The 21,093-nt window shown below is 44.7% G+C and overlaps 1 protein-coding gene across 1 annotated transcript in view; it reads right to left on the bottom strand.

The window, feature by feature from the left end:
* The window catches only part of SCCPDH (saccharopine dehydrogenase (putative)), a 35,238-nt gene extending 14,399 nt beyond the window's left edge, over nucleotides 1-20,839 (bottom strand). The window contains exons 1-5 of the mRNA XM_047704709.1: nucleotides 20,473-20,839; nucleotides 18,856-18,968; nucleotides 12,840-12,920; nucleotides 10,588-10,717; nucleotides 7,824-7,873 (exon numbers count right to left, since the gene is read on the bottom strand). Of these exons, the coding sequence (XP_047560665.1) occupies nucleotides 7,824-7,873; nucleotides 10,588-10,717; nucleotides 12,840-12,920; nucleotides 18,856-18,968; nucleotides 20,473-20,662 (564 nt within the window). The 5' untranslated portion in view covers nucleotides 20,663-20,839. The remainder of the gene's footprint in view (nucleotides 1-7,823; nucleotides 7,874-10,587; nucleotides 10,718-12,839; nucleotides 12,921-18,855; nucleotides 18,969-20,472) is intronic.
* Between the last annotated feature and the right edge of the window lie 254 nt (nucleotides 20,840-21,093).

Here is a 21,093-nt window from a genome sequence, read left to right as displayed (position 1 = left end):
TACCCCTGAAACTGATATAACACTGTATGTTCACTACACTGGAATTAAAATAAAAAACTTAAAGAAGAACTGCTCTACAGCCGGCCTTTCCGTTCTCTAAATGGTATCTTCTGTAAACAGACATTATCAATTTTAAATGTACACAAATTTATCACTTTTTCTTTATATCTAATGACTTCTATGTCTTTTTTAAGAAACCATTCCCTATCCAGCCTGATGACTATAGTTAATACTGTATTCCCTATGTGAATGTTGCTAAGAGAAATCTTAAAAGTTTTCACCACAAGGGGCACCGGGTGGCTCAGCTGGTTAAGCATCAGACTCTTGGTTTCAGCTCAGGTGTTGATCTTAGGGTCATGAGTTCAAGCCCCATGTTGGGCTCTAGGCTGCACATGGAGCCTACTTAAAAAAAAAAATTCATCACAAAAAAATAAATTTGCAAGTATGTATGGAAATGGATGTTAACTTATCATGATAATCATATCTGCAATATACTGCAGTATATATAACTATCAAATCAATGTGTTGTACACCTGAAACTAATGTATCAATTATACTTCATTAAAAAATAATAAAATATATGTCTGTCGGCGGGGGAGGAAGCCATTCCCAACCCTGAGGCCATGAAATGCACATCGTCTTCTAGAAGCTTCACTGTGTTGCCTCTCACGGTGTAATCCACCTAAACTTGATTTTTTGTACACAGTGCAAAGTATGAATTTAATATCATTTCTCTCCATCTGGATACCCAGTTGGCCCAGCATCACTTCCTAAAAAGCTCCTTTCCCATAAATCAAGTGCTCACACACATGAACTACTCTGAGCTCTTTACTCTGTTCCAGGCCTACTGATGTCCCACTGCCAATGTAATGCACTGATTTAATAATGAGTCTTGATACCCAAGAGCACCTTTCTACCTTTTTCTCCTTCAAGAATGTCTTGGTTATTATCAGCCCTCTGCATTTCCATATATATTTTAGAATTAGCTGGCCGAGGGGCGCCTGGGTGGCTCAGTGGGTTAAAGCCTCTGCCTTTGGCTCAGGTCATGATCTCAGGTCCTGTGATTGAGCCCCACATCTGGCTCTCTGCTCAGCAGGGAGCCTGCTTTCCCCTCTTTCTCTGCCTGCCTCTCTGCCTACTTGTGATCTTTGTCTGTCAAATAAATAAATAAAATCTTAAAAAAAAAAAAAAGAATTAGCTTGCCAAGTTGCACACCAAAACAAAATCCCGTTTCAGATTTTGATTGGAATTACATGGGATTATAAATCAATTTGAGGAAAACTGACATCATAACAACAGAACTGAGTTCCCCAAATCATGAATATGGTGGATCCTTCCATTTATTTGTCTTCCTTAAGGTCTCCAATCATGTGTTATAGCTTTCTTCACAGAAATACTGCACATTTTTCTATTACTATCCTTAGGTACTTAATTTTTTCTATGCTATTAAAAATGGTCACTTTTAAAAAAAAATTCTATATAGCTTGTATATAGAAATGCAACTAATTTTTATATTAATTCTGTGTCCAGCAACAATAAAGAGTAGGATGGAAATAAATGAAACAGAGAATAGAAAAAGAGAAAAATCAATGAAAACCAAATTTCTCTCTTTGAAGAAATCAACCAAATTGACAAACTTTTAGCCAGACTGACAAAAAGAGTGAAAGAGAAAAAGTCAGAGAAAGCACTCAAGTTACTAAAACCAGGAATGAAAGAAAGAACATCACTACCAACCTTACAGAAGCAGAAAGGAGTATTAGGAAATACTCCGGACAAATGTACACCACACCAAATGAGACAACCTAGATGAAATGGACAAACTCCAAGAAAGACACCATTACGAATTGAACTGTGTCTCCCCAAATTCATAGGCTGAAGTCCTAACCGCTAATACCTTAAAATGTGACCTTATTTGAAAACAGGATTGTTGTAGACATAATTAATGAAGGGGAGGTCAAACTAGAGTGGGTAGGCCCCCGTCCTTAACAGACCTGTGAGATGCGGACACAGCATCCCCACAGAGAGAAGGCCATGCAAAGGTGGAACAGAGATCAGAGCGCAGTATCTACACACCCCAAACGCCCAAGAGCCAGCAAACCACAAGAAGCCAGGAGAGAAATACTGAGCAGATTCTCCCTCAAAGCCTCCAAAGGAACCAACTCTATCAAAACCTTGATCTCCAACTTCTAACCTCCAGAACCGTGAGAATAATAAATTCGTTTTTTAAGCAACCCAGTTCTCCGCAGTTCGCTACGGCAGGCCTAGAAAACTAATGCCAGTGCAAACTACCAAAACTGACGTAAGAGGAAATAGAAAATCCTAATAAACCTGTAAGTAAAGAGATAATCAAAAAACTTCCCACAAAGAAAAGCCCACGCCCAGATGATATCATTGATGAATTCTACCAAACATTTCAAGAATTAATACCACTTCTTTGCAAACGTTTCCTAAAAGGTCAGTACCAATTACCCTGATACCAAAACCAGACAAAAAAAATCATAAGAAAACTACAAACTAATATTCCTTATGAATATGGATGCAAAAATCAACAAAATGCTAGTAGAATAAATCCAGCAATATAAAAAGGATTATATACTACGACCAAGTGGGATTCACCCCAGCAATGTAAGATTGGTTCAACATACCAAAATCAATTTTAAGCAATACAGTGGAAGAAGGGAAGAAAAAACAAAAACCACATGATCATCTCAACAGATTCAGAAAAAGCATTTGATAAAATATAACACCTTCACATTAGAAACTCAACAAACTACTAGAAGGAAATTTCCTCAGCCTGATGAAGAGCGTCCATAAAAACCCACAGCTAGACAAAGACATCAGTTCTCACCGCTTCTACTCCCCACTGTACTGGCGGGTCTAGCCAAGGCAATCAGGTAAGAAAAAGAATTTTTCTAGCAATCTATGAAACTCATTTACTCATTCTAAAAATATTGCCTAAAGATTTCTTTGGAATTTCCTACATTTACAATTATATCATCTGCTGAAAATAGTTTTGTTTCTTCTTTAAAAAAAAAATTTTATTTATTTATTTATTTATTTATTTGAGAGACAGAGATAGCAAGGGAGAGCATGAATGGGTAGGAGAAGGAGAAGCAGGGTCCCCACTGAGCAGGGAGCCCGACTCGGGGCATGATTCCAGGACCCTGAGATCATGACCTGAGCCAAAGGCAGATGCTTAACCGACTGAACCACCCAGGCACCCCTTGTCTTCTCATTTCCAACCTATATACAGTTTTGTTCTCTTTTCCTGCATTACTGCTCTGGCTACAATCTGGCAGAAGTAATGGGCACCCAGGTCTTATTCCTGCGCTCAGAGCAAAAGTTTTCAATGTTAAATACAGATTTAACTTTATTACAGCTTTTAAAAAAAAGATAATCTTCCTTTCTACGCCTGGCTTGCTGTAAGTTTTTAATCATGAATAGAAAGTACATTTTACCACACTTTTTCTCTGCTTATCGAGATGATCATAAGACTGTCCTCCTTTAACCTGTTAGTGAGGTGGATTATAGTGATTATATAATATGACACATCCTATTCCTCTCTAAAACTAACTTGGTCAAAATATATTATTCTTATGTATTACTGCTTTTAATTTGCAAATATTTTACTTAGAATTTTTATATCTGTGTTCCTAGAACATGAAACTGGACTGGACTTTTGCATCCCGGAATTGTTCTTGTAGGGTTTTAGAATTAAGGTTAAGTTAGCCTTGTCCACTCAAGTCAGCCGACAAAAACACTTACTGAGCTCCTACTATGTGACCAGCACTGTTCTGGGTGCTTGGTGAACTAAAAAGACAAACATCCTTCTTTTTGTGGTGCTCACATTCCAGAGAGGGTTACAAACTCAATAAAAAAATACAATACACAGGCTTTAGAAGGTGCAAAGTACTATAAGAAAAAAGAAAGAGTAGATATGATGAAGTGAAAATGATGGAATTAAGTTTGCAATTTTAAATGGGACTTCATCAGGAAAGTGACATCGGAGAAAAGACTTGAAGGAGAAGAGGGTGTCAGTCATGCAAACATCTCTGACAAGTATTTGCAGGAAAAGGAGAGAGCCAGGACAAAAGTGGAGGGCGGAAGTGTGCTGGCATGTTCGAGGGCGCACACGGGTCAGCGTAAATGAGGGAGAATGCCCAGGTGTGGGAGAGGAGGCTAGAGAGGGGACAAGGGCCACGTCACTTGGATTCTTGAACATGACCGGAAGGACATGGTCTGAGTGTGGTCTGAACAGGATCATCCCGGCTATATGTCGAGCACGACTCTACAAGAACAGGTGGTAGCAAGAATAAGGCGTGGGAAAAAGAAATGGTGAAGAGTGATCAGATTCTCACGTTTCGCAAAGGCAGCATCAACAGGATTTCCTGACTGACGGGATCTGAGGATCTGTCCTCAGAGGACAGAGAGCAATGACCCCACCGTCCGACCTGTGTGGAAGGACACGCCACTACCAACTGAAACAGATACAAAGGACCCGAGGTTGGAGCGCATTTGGAAACAAGAAACAGGAGGTCGGTTACGGTCAAGGCACAGTCTGAGAGAGCTATCAGGTGTGCAAGGGCAGATGTTAATTATGTGATTAGATGTTTTAAGTCTGGAGTTTAGAAAAAAGGTCTGGGTTAATGATATAAATTTAAAATACATTTCATCATATGCAAATATACAGAGATTTCTCTGTATATTTGCATATGATGAAATGTATTTTATAGGATATAATGATATAAATTTAAAATACATTTCATCATATGCAAATATACAGATTTCTCTGTATATTTGCATATGATGAAATGTATTTTAAATTTATATCATTAAATCATGTTATCTCTTCAGTGATTTCTAGTACAATTAGTGATTTCTAGTACAACTGTACTGTGGTCTACAACAACTCTAGGACAGGGGTTGGCAAACCATCTCTGAAAGGTCCAATCTGTAGGCCACAGATGGTCTCTATGACCTATTCTTTGTATTTCTATTGCAGCCCTTTAAAAATGTAAACAATCATCCTTAGCTTGTGGACATATGAAAAAGGCCATGGGCTGGGGCAGCTGGGTGGCTCAGTTGGTTAAGCATCCAGCTCTTGGTTTCGGCTCAGCTTGTGATCGCAGGATCTCAGGGTCATGAGATGGAGTCCCATGCCGGGCTCCACGCTCAGCAGAGTCTGCTCGAGATTCCCTTTCCCTCTCCCTCTGCCCCTCCCCCTGACACTTGCCACAGGCAAGTGGCTGACCTGTTCTAGAGCCCCAACAGCCACTGTGTAAGCCCCCACACAGCACACACAGAACATTTTCATCACGGCAGGAAGACCGACTGGACAGACAGGACAATTCTACACTATAATTTCAATCCTCTGATATTCAAGCATGTGGTCTATGGTACAATTTTGTGTGTAAAAAAAAAACCTCTAGGGGAAAAGAAAGATAAGGAGGGACAGGACAGCTCAGTGACTGGGGATACACAGAACCTGTCTCATCCTTGTAAAACTCAGGCTGTGGATTTTGCTTTAGGGGGAATGAGAGAGGGAAATACACTCCTACAGAGGCTTCAGCTCTCTTGTCCTGGGTCAAGCCCCAACTTTAAGTTCAAATAATATTAAATAATACTTAATAATTATTATACTTATTATACTTAATACTTAATAATTAATAATACTTAATAACGTTTACTGGGCAATTTGCTAACTGCCAACCTCTGTTCTGATTTAGTCATTGACTCAGTGACCACATGAAGCAGATACTATCATCATCTCCTTTTACAGATGAAGGAAGGGAGGCCCCGTGAGGACAGTGTGGTAATTGCCGAGGCTCACGTCACCCCTAAGTGGCAGAGCCAGAACTCAAGCCCAGGCAGTCCTGCTGCCCAATCTGGCTCGCCTCCCTGTGAACCACCAGGGGCTCGTCTACCCTCTAGTGAAGGGAAGACACCTTCATGACACCAGCTCTCTTTCCAACTGCATCTCCTGCTGCTCTTTCAAAAGCAGCCTCTTTTCTACTCTACCAATTTTCTCACGATCTCCCTGTTGTGACATCTGGGTTCTGTCATCCTGCAGCAACCCCCTGGAGTCCTCTAACTCATCTTCTGCTTATAAAACTCTCTTTCCTATCTGGAACGTGTTCCATGCTGGAGAGATGGAACTCTCTCTCTGGTGCCCCCTCCAGAGGCCTGCAACCCAGGCCGAGGCAATCTGACTACACCATTACACCAGGTCATACTGATGGGCTCAAGAAAAGCCCAAAGGCCCCATACTTGACTGATCTTTCCTACGATGTGATACATCAACTCTGCTAGCTATTCCCAGGAAGTGAGGAACTTTTTTTTTTTTAAGATTTTATTTATTTATTTGAGAGAGACAGTGAGAGAGAGCATGAGCGAGGAGAAGGTCAGAGAGAGAAGCGGACTCCCCGCGGAGCCGGGAGCCCGATGCGGGACTCGATCCCGGGACTCCAGGATCACGACCTGAGCCGAAGGCAGTCGTCCAACCAACTGAGCCACCCAGGCGTCCCGGAAATGAGGAACTTTAAGGACAATGTATCCCTGGGAATGCCAGCACCTTCCCTGCCACACTGAGAGCCACACAGAGGAACCCAGAGGAAAGGAACGTGACATCAGTAAATCCCACACTATCCCCTGCAGAGTCAGTTAGTTCCTCTTCGTGTTGCTGGTTTAAACCGGGTGGAGCTGGGTTTCTAGCCATGCCCCCCAGATTCATGCATGTATCTCACTCTTGCTTCTGAGCCTTGTTCAGGTGACTGCTTCTGACTTTCCAAATGCTATTTCCTTCTCGCAGCTAAACTCAGCAAGGCCTCTAGGAGGCCTTCCCCAGTTACTCGGGCCCACTATCACTTCCCTTTACTCTGACTCTGACTCTCCAGTGGGCATTCTCTGTCACCATGGATTTTAGCATGCGTGACACAGCTTTGTGTTTATTAACCTGATCCCACAATCTGGATGACTAGAACCATGAGTCTCACGCACACACGCTCATGCCATCCCGCAGCTGTGTCCTGATGACACTGCTCCCTCTCCCTTAGCCCAGCTCCACGGCTCCCGCCTCTGACACTCGGCACGCGCCCAGCTCCTCCGGGCTACTCTTACCTCTGGCCTCCCAGCAGGGTTGACTCTCCATCCTCAGGATCCTACAGTATTTCACCTGATCTCTTTAATGTCTCTCTCTCCTGTCAAGCCACATTATTCTCCCCTTCAGGACTGGCCTGCATCTTCTCCGTTTCTGGGTCACACCACCTTGTACTGCTATATGTATCTACACCACCACAGAGGACTTGCTGAACGAATGGATTTTAAAGAGAACCTCAAGCGCAGACCTAGACCTGGGTCAGATTGCCGGCGACAAAAGGCCTATCGTAAACATGGGCCTCCGGGAATACGGCCACCTCAGGTCTCACGTTCCCCAACAGGCTGGACGGTCAGTGATGACATCACCATCTCTTTCTGGCCACGATGGCCTTAGCCCGTGAGGCGCACGACACGAGTGTACAGACTTCGACTGAACTGGTTGACAACAGTTATTACACAACGAGAGATATTTTGGTGCCGGGATCATGGGACCTCATTCTAATACACTGAACCGTGCAGCTGTTTGTAACAAAATTCTATTTTAAGTCTAGGTAATTCCCAGCAAGCCACCATCTTTACTCTTTAAAATCAAACATAGTGACTCTCACACCCTAAAAATTACAAATATGTATGAAATTTAACTCATCGAAATCTTTTTAGGAAGCATGTATCATTTCCAAAATGTTTTTGTTAACTTTAAAAAACACCTGAGAAACAGAAAAACCAACCTCAGGTCCGGAATGTAGAGTCAGGAAACTTTCCACAGCAGTCAGAGTGCCTACGAGAGCAGCAGAACAGTAGAGTCAAATCAAATAAAATCCACACAACTAAGACATGCAGAATGCATGATTCCTATTTTTAAAAGATTTTATTTAGTTATTTGAGAGAGAGAGCACAAGCAAGGTGAAGGGCAGAGAGAGAAGCAGACTCCCCACTGAGCAGGAAGCCCAACGAGGGGTTCGATCCCAGACCCCGGGATCATAACCTGAGCCAAAGGGAGACGCTTAACTGAACTGCCCAGGCATCCCAAAATATAGCAGTTTCTTAAGACTGGTCTTCCTATTTTTAATTCCAAAGAAAACAAAATCGTGGGGCCTTGGAAAGCTGACCCTGAGAAAGAGAATGAACAACCTGGTCATCAACAATGATGAGAACCACAGTCATCTAAATGTTGCCTGGTGACCATCAATAAATACCTAGATCATGAAGAAAATGTCTGAACTTTAGAGACTTAAATTGATAAATGGAGACCTACCAGATCCATGATTTTAAGATTAAGTGTTTTAAAGACATTCAGTTGGGGGGGCTCCTGGGAGGCTCAGTCAGTTAAATGACCCATCTTGGTTTCAGTTTAGGTAGGATCGAGCCTGGGATCAAGTCCCACGTCAGGCTCCACACTGAGCATGGAGTTTGCTTGGGACTTTCTCTCCCTCTATCCCTCCCACCACCCAACACTCACTCACACTCTCTCTAAAATAAATAAATAACTTAAAAAGAGATGCTCGTGTTCTTTTTATTTGGAATGGTTCTAGCATTTCATCACTGAGTATGATATTGGCTATTGCCTTCTGACATTAATTCTGTTAATGAAGTATTCTATTCCTAAAAACCTGCAATCAATAAATGGCAGAAATTGTCAAATCATTTACTGAGATGGACATCTAGCTTTTCACCTTCAATATTCTGATGTGATGATGACATAACTTCCTAATAAGCCTTGGTTTTGATATATTATTCTCTTAAAATGCCATTGAAGATTTATTAAAAATTTAGCATTTTTTTGACTACTAATTTCACAAAGCAAGACTGATCTGTAGCTTTCTTTCTTCTTTGGGTGCTATCTATCTGGGACTTTGGTTTGAGTTATGCTAACTTTTTGCTATAAACTAGAACACTTTCCATCTTTTTAAGCTCTTAGGATAGTTTATATGACACTGAAGTTACCTGTTTCATGTCATTTTCTAAATGGACCCTTTTAAAATATGCATGACATTACTCATTTCCATTGTTTTACCACAATATTGATATTTTTCCTTTTTTTTTTTTTTTTTAGATTTTATTTATTCATTTGACAGAGATCACAGATAGAGTAGGCAGAGAGGCAGACAGAGAGAGAGGAGGAAGCAGGCTCCCGGAGCAGAGAGCCGGACATGGAGCTCGATCCCAGGACTCTGGGATCATGACCTGAGCCGAAGGCAGAGGCTTTAACCCACTGAGCCACCCAGGTGCCCCTTTCCATTTTTTTTTAAGATAAAGGGTTTTTAGTTCTAAACTGGTATTATTCACATCAAAAAGCTCTCAAGGTGGGGCGCCTGGGTGGCTCAGTGGGTTGGGCCGCTGCCTTCGGCTCAGGTCATGATCCCAGGTCCTGGGTTCGAGCCCCGCGTCGGGCTTTCTGCTCAGCGGGGAGCCTGCTTCCTCCTCTCTCTCTGCCTGCCTCTCTGCTTACTTGTGATTTCTCTCTGTCAAATAAATAAATAAAATCTTTAAAAAAAAAAAAGCTCTCAAGGAGATCATAATAGGGTGTCTGGGTGGCTCAGTCAGTTAAGCATCTGCCTTTGGCTCAGGTCATGATCGCTGTGATCTCAGGGTCCTGGGTCGAGTCCAGCATCAGGCTCCCTGCTCAGCAGGAGCCTGCCTCTTCCTCTCCATTTGCCTCCCCTCAGCTCATGCTCTCTCTCATTCTCTCTTGCTCTCTTTCTCTCAAATAAAATTTTTTTAAAAAATTGAACTTTTAATTATAATAGTTACATCAATTATATTTTTAAATGTGTTAATTCCTAAACCAACCAAGTTTGGATTATAATGGCTGTCAGAAATTCTTTTTCCAGAAATTTTGCAGCTTTAACCATAACTAAGTTGAGACAATGGACAATTCCTCACTTTGGAATACACACGGTACTAACTGCATCTTAAAAAATCGTGTCAAAACTAAGCAAGTGGGGTTTATTTTGAATTTTTTTAAAGATTTTATTTATTTGACAGAGAGACAGAGGGAGAGAGAGCGCTTACAAGCAGGGGGAACGGGAGAGGGAGAAGCAGGCTCCCCACTGATCAGGGAGCCCGATGAGGGCTCCAATCCCAGGACCCCAGCACCACGACCCGAGCCGAAGGCAGACGCCCAGCCAACTGAGCCACCCAGGTGCCCCTTAAATTTTTTTTATTCTTTTCTTTTCTTTTCTTTTCTTTTTTTTTTTTTAGAGAAGGTGAGTGGGGGTCGGAGGAGCGAGAATCCCAAGCAGGCTCCACATCCAGTGCAGAGCCTGACACAGGGCTTGATACCACAACCCTGAGATCACCACCCAGCCAAAATCAAGAGCTGGATGCCTAAACAACTGAGCCACCCAGGTGCCCCAAACAAATCATGCGTTTGAACATTACCCATTTATAGTTATTATCTCTCTTCCCAACTAGATTTTAGTTCATCACAGTTATAAACATGAAAATTTTCTATTATTAAATTCAATTACTGCTTAGGTGATTGATAATTACCGTTCATCTTGTTTCTGGTATATATTACCCCCAGATCTGCTGGAATGGAGTCAAAGCCACTGCTTCCAATGATATAAGATCCTTTTTCTGCAGCTTTCTCATGATACTTCCAATACATTAATTCCAAAAACTAAAAAATTCAGGACAAAAATCTGAATCAGAGCTATACAGAAATTAAATGTCAGCATTAAATGACAGACCTTAAAAGACAAAGCAGTTACATTGTGAAAATGCTAACCAATGTGGCTTTGTAGTGAAATATTAACTGTGGAAATGTTTTTCACTTTTTCAGCAAATATTTACTATACATCTATCACGTGGCAAGGGGTGTGTGGGGCAAGGGCTGATCTGACTTAACGACACTATTAACTTTTTCAGAATGACTTCTAAATGCAAAAGTAATATTATGAAAAACTAAATTAATATGCAAAACCCCCACAAAGACAGCAAGAACACATCTCTAAATCATATCACACAGAGGGGGCATCATTACGGACATGGGTCGGCACACACACATGGTTGGGATGAACAATGTGGAGGAGAGGAAGGGAAGGAAGAGGAGAATAATGTCTGTTCAAATCCTCCGCCTGTTTTTACAAATTACTTTTAGAACAGTTCTAGATTCACAGAAAATCTGAGTAGTGGAGAGTTCCCATGTACCCCGACCCAGTTTCTCCTATTGTTAGAGTTTTCTGTTAATATTTGCTACAATTAACGAACCAACATTGATAACATTATCACTAAAGACCATACTTTATCCAGATTTCCCTAGTTTTCACCTAATGTCCTTTCTCTCCCCCAGGATGCCACATCACATATATCTGTCATGTGTCCCGAGGCTCCTCTTGGCTGTGTCTCCTCGGACTCTCAGGACCCTGACAGTTTTGAGGACTCTGGATCAGGTATTTTGTAGCACGCCCCCCATTCGAATCCTTCTCCTGACCAGCGTGGGCTTACAGCTTTTGGGGGGCGGGGGGAGACCACAGGGGTAAGGCGCATTTTGTGACATTCCATCAAGGGTATGTACTGTCACTGGGGCTTACCAGTGTGGACGGTGGCCCTGAGCGCTCGGCTGAGGTAGCGTTTGTCAGGCTTCACCACCACCAAGTCATCCTCTTCTTGCCTCCCTTCGGTACTGTTCTCTCGGGAAGGGAGTGACTCTGTGTGGCGCCCCCTGAGGAAGGGGTGGTGAGTCACGCTCCCCGCCTCGAGGGTGGAGTAGTTACACAAGCAATTTGGGATTCTTCCACAGAACGTGTCTCCACTCACCCCTTCGCCCATTTTTAATTAGGTGATTTGATTTGTATTACTGCCTCGTAAGAGTCCTTTCTTCAGTCTGGATCTTTATTAGGCTTTGAGATCACTTTTACTGCAGTTTACAGGACACTTTAGGAAGGTTTCATCATTTTCTTTGCTGTGGGATTTTTTTTTTTTTTTTTAATAAGACAGGAATGGGTTTCTGTTCCACTCAGGTTTCCTACCTCTTCTTGACTCGATTTTGGTAATTCACACTTTTCTAGTCTTTTCCAGTACGTTACTATATCGGCACATCGGTGAGGACAGTGGCAGAGTCCGCAGGGACAGACGAGGTGACTGTTCTCGAGGAGCTGGGGTGGCCTGGAGCTTGCGGACGCGCCACTTCCTGCGCGCAGGCAAACCCCAGCTGAGTCCTGCTTCTACTGAGCCGAGGCAGGACTCAGCGGCACGACTTAACCCCCTGCAGCTTCAGTTTCCTCATCCACAAAACAGGCCAGACAACACCGACTTGACAGGACCGTGGAACATTCAGATGACACAAAATGCTGGATTAGCAGAGTGTCGGGCGAGCGGTAAGCACTCGAGTGTCAGTGTCTATAATGTGTGTATTCGGAGGATTTTACACTTCCTTTCCTGTAATGCTGTAAAGGTGTCTGATTACAAGAAGGGAATGCGTTATGAAAATGTTACAAAAGTGAGATTCTAAGAATTTACACACGGCGCACCATTTTAATTAAGCCCCCTCACAGCACGCGGAAGCTACAGAAAGCACATCCTACACAAGACACCTGGAAGAAATGAGGTGGTAAGGCAGAAAAAAATTCAAGAGAACGGAAGACCTGACTCTCCTTCAAGCCGTCAGTGGAACCTCACGTCTCAGCACAAGGGTGGGGGTCCCTGACTTCTAAAACAGGTCTGCGGGGCGGCACTAAACAATCCGCCCCTCACAGACAGCTGTGTTGTTAAGGCCCTTCTTTCTTCTTCATTTTACATACCTGAGGCTCTCCACAGATGTCAATACAGCTCGTTCCATTTTCGATACATGCTTTTACTACAGGTTCTCCATAAAATCGATACTGGAGGGAATAAAGAAAACCAACCGTTTACTCTCACTTAGCAAGCCTGAAGATTGACTGACTGATTTGAGAAAGAGAGAGAGAGAATGCGTGCACATAACAGGGCAGGGTCAGGAGGAGAGAGACAATGTCAAGCAGAGTCTGGGCTGAGCACAGAGTCCGATCTGGGGCCCGATCCCACAACCCTGAGATCATGACCTAAGCCTAAATCCAGAGTCGGACACAGAACTAACAGAGCCACCCAGGCGCCCCTTCCTTAGCAAGCTTAAATGAAATGCCATTGAGTTTTACAAGTAGAGTCTTAGTTATTAAGAATCAAATATTCATAAAGGAGCCGAAAAATCACGTAACTGCACCACACCACTTCTCACAGTGTGAATGAAGGCACGATGGAATTAGAGGAACGTGCGCTCACCTCTAACTGAAAACCAAACAGGAAGTTTTATAGACCAAGTGATTCATTCGAGTTGAATTCTGAAGAACAAGGATTTGCCAGCAAAAAGAAAAATCCAGATAAAGAAAAAAGTATACGTGAAGGTGTGAGAAAAGGTAAGGGTAGCTGAAGCTCAGAGTAGTTGATAGGGACGTGACGAGAGACGGGCCTGGAAGGAACACTGGGGCCAGGTCAGGACTACTAGGCTCTCCTGAAGAATCCTAAGTAGGACAGTGGTGTAAGGTTTACAGAAAACACACATCACTCTGCCTGACCCACTAGAAAACAACACCATGGCTGCTAAGAAATGACAAAGGGCAGAAGTAAGGAAGGGGACAGATACACCAAGGGTAAGACTGTTAAAGAGATAGAAGTGACTGGGCTTGCTGATTAGACAGACAAGGAGGCCAATGGCGGTGGGGGCGGGGGGGGGGGCTACTGGTCCTATTAATCAAAATACAGACCAACAGGAAGAGGAGAAAGTTCATTTGTTGCCATGATTGGCCTCGCTCTCCACAAAATTTGCAAGTGAGAAACCTAGAAGCCATTTTTTACTCCACCTACCCTGGAAGTCACCAGGTTTTACGAATTAGTTCCCTGAAAATCTCAAATCAGTTCCCTCCCCTCTACACATCCAAATCTGAGTTCATACCCTTACCACCTCTCATGCGATTTACTGTACACAGTAACCAGCTTCCCTGCAGCCAAGGCAGTCCCATGGCCAAAGAACACCAAATCATTATTCTAAAATAAGAATCTGATGTTATCTTTATTTCGTTGCATACACACACGAACACAGGCACGCATGCACAGATACATATACATCTCTTAAAATCCTTTGCTAGCTCCACAGTGCCTATATCTACTATAGGACAAAGTCCAAACTTCTTAGCATGTCACGAAAAGCATCAGGTCACACCACAACCCCTTCATCTCCATATTCCAACAGCTCTCAACTGCCTATCATCTCCTAATTGTGCTACTTCCTTGCCCTCCATTCCCTAGCGCCCCCTCCCCTGTTCGTGGCTACCCTAGGCTAGCTCCTGGCCCCTCCAGTCTCAGCCTTCTGGCCTTGGCTTACCTCCCAGGGCTCAGAGAGTGAGCCACAGCCTGTTGGCTACTGGGTTTACCTACAAGTACTGGCAAGCGGCAGTAAAGCATTAATGAGCTTTCTGAAATAATAACAGCTCCTTCTGGAAACAGAATGCACTCCCCTCTCTGCCACAATCCCCCCCGCAACCCCCACATCATATTCTGTCTTAACTGGCCCACCTTTCTCTCTTCTCCGGGCAATCTGAGGTTGAGACTTCAACACTAACATCCCTATATTAATTTTTTTTGTTTTGTTTTTCTCTACTTTCTAACCTTGTGCTTTTATGAAATAAATGAACAAATGGTAACAATCCTTGATCTCAGAGGAGATATTTCTCCCCAGCGAAGCCAATCAGCTTATAGGTCAAAACTGCAATCCTGTTCTCAGCATTCCACGTCCTAACGTGGCTGTCTCCCAGCCACGTAGGCAGGCTTGCCTCAAGGGGCCCACAGACCCATTCCCTCAGCTACGGAAATAAAGTCAGTATGTTTATTCATGCTTTTTTTTTTTAAAGTAAACACAAAGGAAAAAATGAAGCCTCATTAACAGTTAATACATGAATTGACTTGGGCATGTTCCCTGGGCCACCTGACGTGGTCCTGTGTTGAACCGAGACTATACAAGGGGCCCTGAGGGCAGCCTGGGAGTGTCCCTCATGCAGAGGGGCCCACGGTGATGCCCTCATTCATTCATTTTCGGTATATTTCAACTGAATGCCTGTTTACACATGCCTAAGTAGTTTTACAGATATCCTGTTTTTTAACTAAATAAACCTTCACAAAACAGACAAAGAGGTAAAAACAAACAAACAAAAACCTGCAAAGAAACTGGTAATGACCCCAAATTCGCAAAGTGAAAATGCCAATCCCAGGAGAGCCCAGGAAGGAGCAGATTTGGGACAAAAACCTAGGGACTCAGATGCCCATGAATCACCCAGGTGGAAACACCAAGAAGGCAGCCGCACCTCCCCATCTGGTTTCGGGGGCAGTCCTCACTGGAAGCTAATGTGGGCCAGCAGCATCCAGAGAGCATTCGAAACCTTTCGACCACAACCCACGCTGAGAAATCCACTTCATGTGGCAGCCAATATGTACAAATATACACAAATATACCGAACAGAAACACAAGTTTCATAAACCAGCACTTACCCATAGTACATGTAATTCACCCTATTTTCTATTCTAGGCTACCTGATCTTTTTTTTTTTAATGCTGAGTCTCAACTTACTACACTATGTTGTTCAAAAATGCTGGCCCAAAATGGACAAGTAGGAAGCACCAAAGACCTCTCTTCAAAAAAAAAAAAAACCCACACAAATGAAAACCAATCTTCTGGGTTTCTGTCTGGGATGATGACAAGTTCTGGAGATAAGATGGTGAGGGTTACACAACATTGTCAATGGACCAAATGCCACTGGTTTGTAAACTGAGAAATGGCTAAAATGGTCATTTTGGTTATGTGTGTTTTATTACAATACTAATAATAGGTTTTTTTTTTAAAAAAGTCTAGCTCAGAGAGTGCAAACAGAGAAGTTTGTAAGGCTCGAGCACTGAGCCTCTGGTACTTACAGGAAGATGAGAATATCCAACAGAAGGGAGGGGACAGAGCTGACGGAAAACCAGGGAAGAACCAGACCGCAGGAGCCAAACACAGGAGGACGTGACCGAGGGGGGATAAATGCCGAGAGCCTGGATCCAGGTGAGTGTGGGGAGCTGGTGAGGGCTTAGCAGACCAGGCTCCCTGAAGCAGGGAGGTTTCCAGAGGTCGGGCAAGAGTGGCTTAGGATGGAGTGGGAGCTGAGAAAAGTGGACGTAGAAGGAGAGAGAACGTGTTCAAGGAATTTAGCTGCAAAGAGGGCACAGAAACAGTCCAGAAGAAGGGCAGAGGTGATAAAATGCCAACATGGGGTCTTCAAATCCTCAAAACAGGGAAGGCAGAGTCAGGGTAATGCAGGTACGCAGGTGAAGAAATTCTCTTTCACAGCTTCAACTGTCATAGCACACACACACACACACACAAAAAAGGAAATAAAATCATCAGATCACCGAGGGAAGAGGGACAGGAGGTTAAAACATGAAGACAAAGAGGACACAAGCTGCAGCTTCAAACAGCAGGAGAGAGAACAGTCCAGGCAGGTGGGGTTAGGGTGGCTGGAGCTGCTGAGGCCCCACAGGAGGTTTGTCACCACATACTTAAAGATGGACTGTCAGCAAGGGGACGCACTTTCTCCAGACACACAGAGCTACGGGATTACTGGCTGACAAGGGATGCAAGTTCAGGTAAGGTAAACGGGACTGGAATAACTGGAAAAAGTTTTGGTGATTCAAAGGGGCACCTGCACCCCAATGTTCATAGCAGCAATGTCCACAACAGCCAAACTGTGGAAAGAGCTTAGATATCCACTGACAGATGAAGGGATAAAGAAGATGTGGTATATATATATAATGGAATACTAGGCAGCCATCAAAAATCTTGCCATTTGCAATGACCTGGATGGAGGTAGAGTGTGTTAGGCCAAGCAAAAGTCAGAGAAAGAAAAATACCCTATGATTTCACTCACATGTGGAATTTAAGAAACAAACAGATGAACACAGGGGAAGGGAAGGAAAAATAAGATGAAAATTGAAAGGGAGGCAAACCATAAGAGACACTGAGTTCTAGGGAACAAACAGGGTTGCTGGAGGGGAGGTGGGTGGGGGGATGGGGTAACTGGGTGCTGGACATTAAGGCATATACGGTAACGAGCAGTGCGTGTTATACGCAACAATCTACCTCGGAAACTAATTTTTAAAATAAATAATAAATAGAACACACACACACACGCACACGCACACATACACAAACCAGCTTTGGGTTTTTCCAGAGTACTGGGGTAGGAAGGGCAAGGAGGTTGGCTGAGGATATACAGAAGAGAATGGTCGTAGCAAGAGAGCACAGAACCAAAACTAATTAGGAATGAGATTAATCTAAACAAACAATTTGAATACATTTTGACTGGATAATCAAAAAACCTTTCCGCTTTCATTTAAAACATGATTATCAGGGGCACCTGGGTGGTTCAGATGGTTAAGCAACCGCCTTTGGCTCAGGCCATGATTCTAGCGTCCTTGAGATCAGCCTCATGTTGGGCTCCTGGCTCAGCAGGGAGTCTGCTCCTCCCTCTTCCTCTGCCTCTCCCCCTGCTCATGCTCTCTCTCTATCTGTCTCAAATAAATAAATAAATAAATTCCTTTAAAAAATTGTTTTAAAAAAATGATTATCAATCTCCTAGATGCTTAGTTTTCAAACATTCTGGCAACTGTGATGGCTTCCACAGACCAGTAAATATTACCAACATTCACCCTGGGACACAGGCCAGAAGTGTGTCCTCCATGTCCAGAACAACAACAGTGGATGGTTCGAATCTCAAAGCATCCTCTGACCCCAACCACTCTCAACACCTCTTCCACCCCCATCCTGTGCTTGGCTTGCCTGGGCTATTTCCCCTGTGGTTCCCCTATTACCCCTTTTTTCTCTCAGAAGACAAGGAACTACAAAACCGTACATGAGCTCATGCTCTGGCTTTCAACCATTCAAAGACTCTGCACACTTCAAACCCTGACCTGGCCTGCCATACCTTCGGACCTAACTCCTGGGTTCCTCTCGGACGTGACCTCCCACCTCTGCCCTCTCTGGCATTCCTGTCCTGCAAACCCATGCTCATCTTGGACGTCTATAGCTGCCCTTCCCTGCAGCACCTTCTCAACTACTCCCACAGCTCCCCAGCTCACCTCACTCGGGGCTAGACACTAATGTCAGGTCCTGATGACCATCCACCTCACAGAGACTCATGTGCCAATCTCTCTGTCTCCTTATCCTGCTTGATTTTTCTTCAAAGCACTAATCACTACCTACAATTATAACCTTAGTTTTCTGTCTCACCCACTGGATTGTAAGGTCCATGAGGGATTCTCAATTTTGTTCACCTTTATGTCCCAGGTACCCACACTAGAGCAGTATCCATGTAATAAACATTCAGTGAATATTTGTACTGAATAAATAATAGAGGAATATCATTTATCAGGAAATAAAAAAATATATTAGGAGCACATGCTCAAACATTTTTTTACTTAAGAAGCATGCAGTAAGAAAAAAAAAAAAAAAAAGCTGGCAATCAGAGCTGTAACCAATGAAGGAACCAGGAGCCAGTCCCTGAAGTAGTGCCACCTAGAGTCTGACTCTCTCTCAGGAAACCTGGGTCACATCCACTGGCTCCTCATAAGGAATGAAAACTCCCCAACACGGGCTTGAAGTCCTGAACCAACTCTTCTGTCCTCTGTCCTTATGTTCCTCTGAAATATCAAATACCAGACTCTGCTGGAAATGAATACATGGCTTGTTCCGACACAAAACCGGGGGGAATGACTTACTGGCCCCACACAGTTGAGGACAACTGCTGCCTGTTTAGCCATTTCATCTAGTGAGGCTGGATTTGTGACGTCACAAATTATTATTCCAACTTCGGATGGGAGTGTCGGTCTTCCTGAAATAAGAAATAAATCGTCTGAAGCAAATCCTGATACAGCATTAGATCTTCCAGATCGTCTTTTTATAGAAATCAGGGATAGCAAATTTACTAAATATACTAACAAGAGGTAAAAGTTTTTAAAACCAGATAATCAAAAAAAAGAGAGAGAGAGAGAGAAAGTTATGAGAAATATGGAGTTACCACTACAGATTGCTAAAGAAAAAATCATTAAGCTTTAAAAAAAAAATCTAACTTAAGCAACACACAAAGAATAACCGTGTGTAAATGACAATTTCACCTTCATTTAGATACCGAGTAGATGACTGTCCTGATTTCTTCTCTGTTGCAAGAATTCCATTATAAAAGTTTCTCATCAACTACCAACCAATTACATATGACAAAATACTGGGGAGGAGAGCGGTAAAAAGATGTTGTTAACATCGACATGAGAAAAAAAAAGGACTCTGAGGTAGAGAGCACAGTCTAGGTAAGAACACTCATTATAGGCTTATAATGAGTAAATTACTGTAATTAGCAGAATGCAGGTTTTGATGGATCAAGGTATTCCCCACAATGACTGAACCTGGGCATTACAATCTTGGCTACTTAGCTAGGCTGCACCTGTACAGTCTTGGTGGGAAGGAAAAGGAAATGGAAGACCATATTTCAACAGTGAAATTGTTTCTTCTGAAAAAGTAAAACAAACCAACAAAAAACACTAAAAAGCTCTTTGGTCAAGAGTGCCTATTGGTGGTGACAGCAAAAAGGATTCTGCACTGGGAGGCCCAGGGTGGAATCAGAAGTGAGATGAAGATGAAACAGAAAAATGCAGGCGCATTTGTGTGTATGAGGTCCACTCGGGTGGGAAGGAGCCGCAGTTACAGGCTCCTGAGACCTAAATGTGCGTGCTGTCTCACTGTCCCATCCGTACCCCCAGGCCTTAGGGCAGGACCCAGCACGGATAAGACAACGCAGCAAAACCCTGTGGAACGAATGCTAAAAGAATAAGCCAACGCGACAGAGTAAGCCCGCTGGCGAATTCTCACAAGCAAAAAAGAAACTGAAAAGCGAAGTCCACGACGTCCCCGAAACCTGGAAAGCTGCCTCGCCCAACGCCAAAACCCAAGGCGAGGGGAGAGGACGAACAGTCGCGGGGAAACCTTTGCCCTCCTCTCCCGTCCGACCTCACCATCGAGAACCCTCCAGCCCCACCAGCTCCCCCTCCACCCCGCTCTAGAGGGACACCGGGCCGGCCAGGGAAGAACCGAAGTCCTCGGGTGCTTGGCCTGCGGGGCCCGCCACGCCAACGGGGGGTTTCAACACAGGAGACACGCATTTACCGCTGGGCTTCACGTGGGGAGCGGCCCAAAGCCACGGCCCCCCCAGGCACCGCTCCGGACGTCCCGCCGGGGGGAGCCCTGGGGAGCCTCCCCCACCCCCAGCCCCCGGAAGGACAAACGCTCGCTGCGGGCAACCCGAACCCCTGCCCGGAACGGGAAGCCGCCCACCCCGCCTTTACCCAGCTTCAGGGCAGCCCTCTCCACCACTCGCTGCAGCTTCTCCCGGAAGCGGCCCGCCACGGCCCAGGGCAGGCGGGGACTCAGCCCCGGGATCACCTGCTCCCGGGCCACCTCCTGGACCACGAACTGGCCGGTGAAGCCAGACGCGCCCAACACCACCAGGTGGAAGGGCCTCGCCTCGGTCGCCATGACGAGCCACAGCGAGCCGAAGCCCAGGAAGGGTGGAGTCCTCCGCGCCTACGCCTCACGCAGCGGCCCCAGTACCCGGCGCAGCAACGGCCTCTGCCGCGGCCGCCGTCGCCGCCGCCGCAGCCAGCGCGCCGCGCTCCCGACGCCCCGCACGCGCCGCCGCGCAAGGGCCACGCCCGCGCCCGCGCCCGCGCCCGCGCCCGCGCCCGCGCCTGGTGCGCCCGCGAGAGCGTCGCACAGGGAAGGAGTTGGCCGCAATTCCTGATGTCTGCAGGGACCCCGCAGCGGGAGAACTGTTTTCTAAGCTCTAAGGCCAAGGAGTGTTCGCGAAGCCGGAGCAGAGCAGGTGGAGGGCGAATGGGTTCTGGGGCCCAAGGCCGCAGCGCCCTAGACCGCAAGCCCCTGACCCCACCACCCCTGGTGCCCCTCCG

This window comes from Lutra lutra, chromosome 15 (assembly GCF_902655055.1).
Source record: "Lutra lutra chromosome 15, mLutLut1.2, whole genome shotgun sequence".
Classification (NCBI taxonomy): Eukaryota; Metazoa; Chordata; class Mammalia; order Carnivora; family Mustelidae; genus Lutra; species Lutra lutra.
Note: the sequence above shows the minus strand (reverse complement) of the source record. Positions and strands in the feature narration are given on the sequence as shown.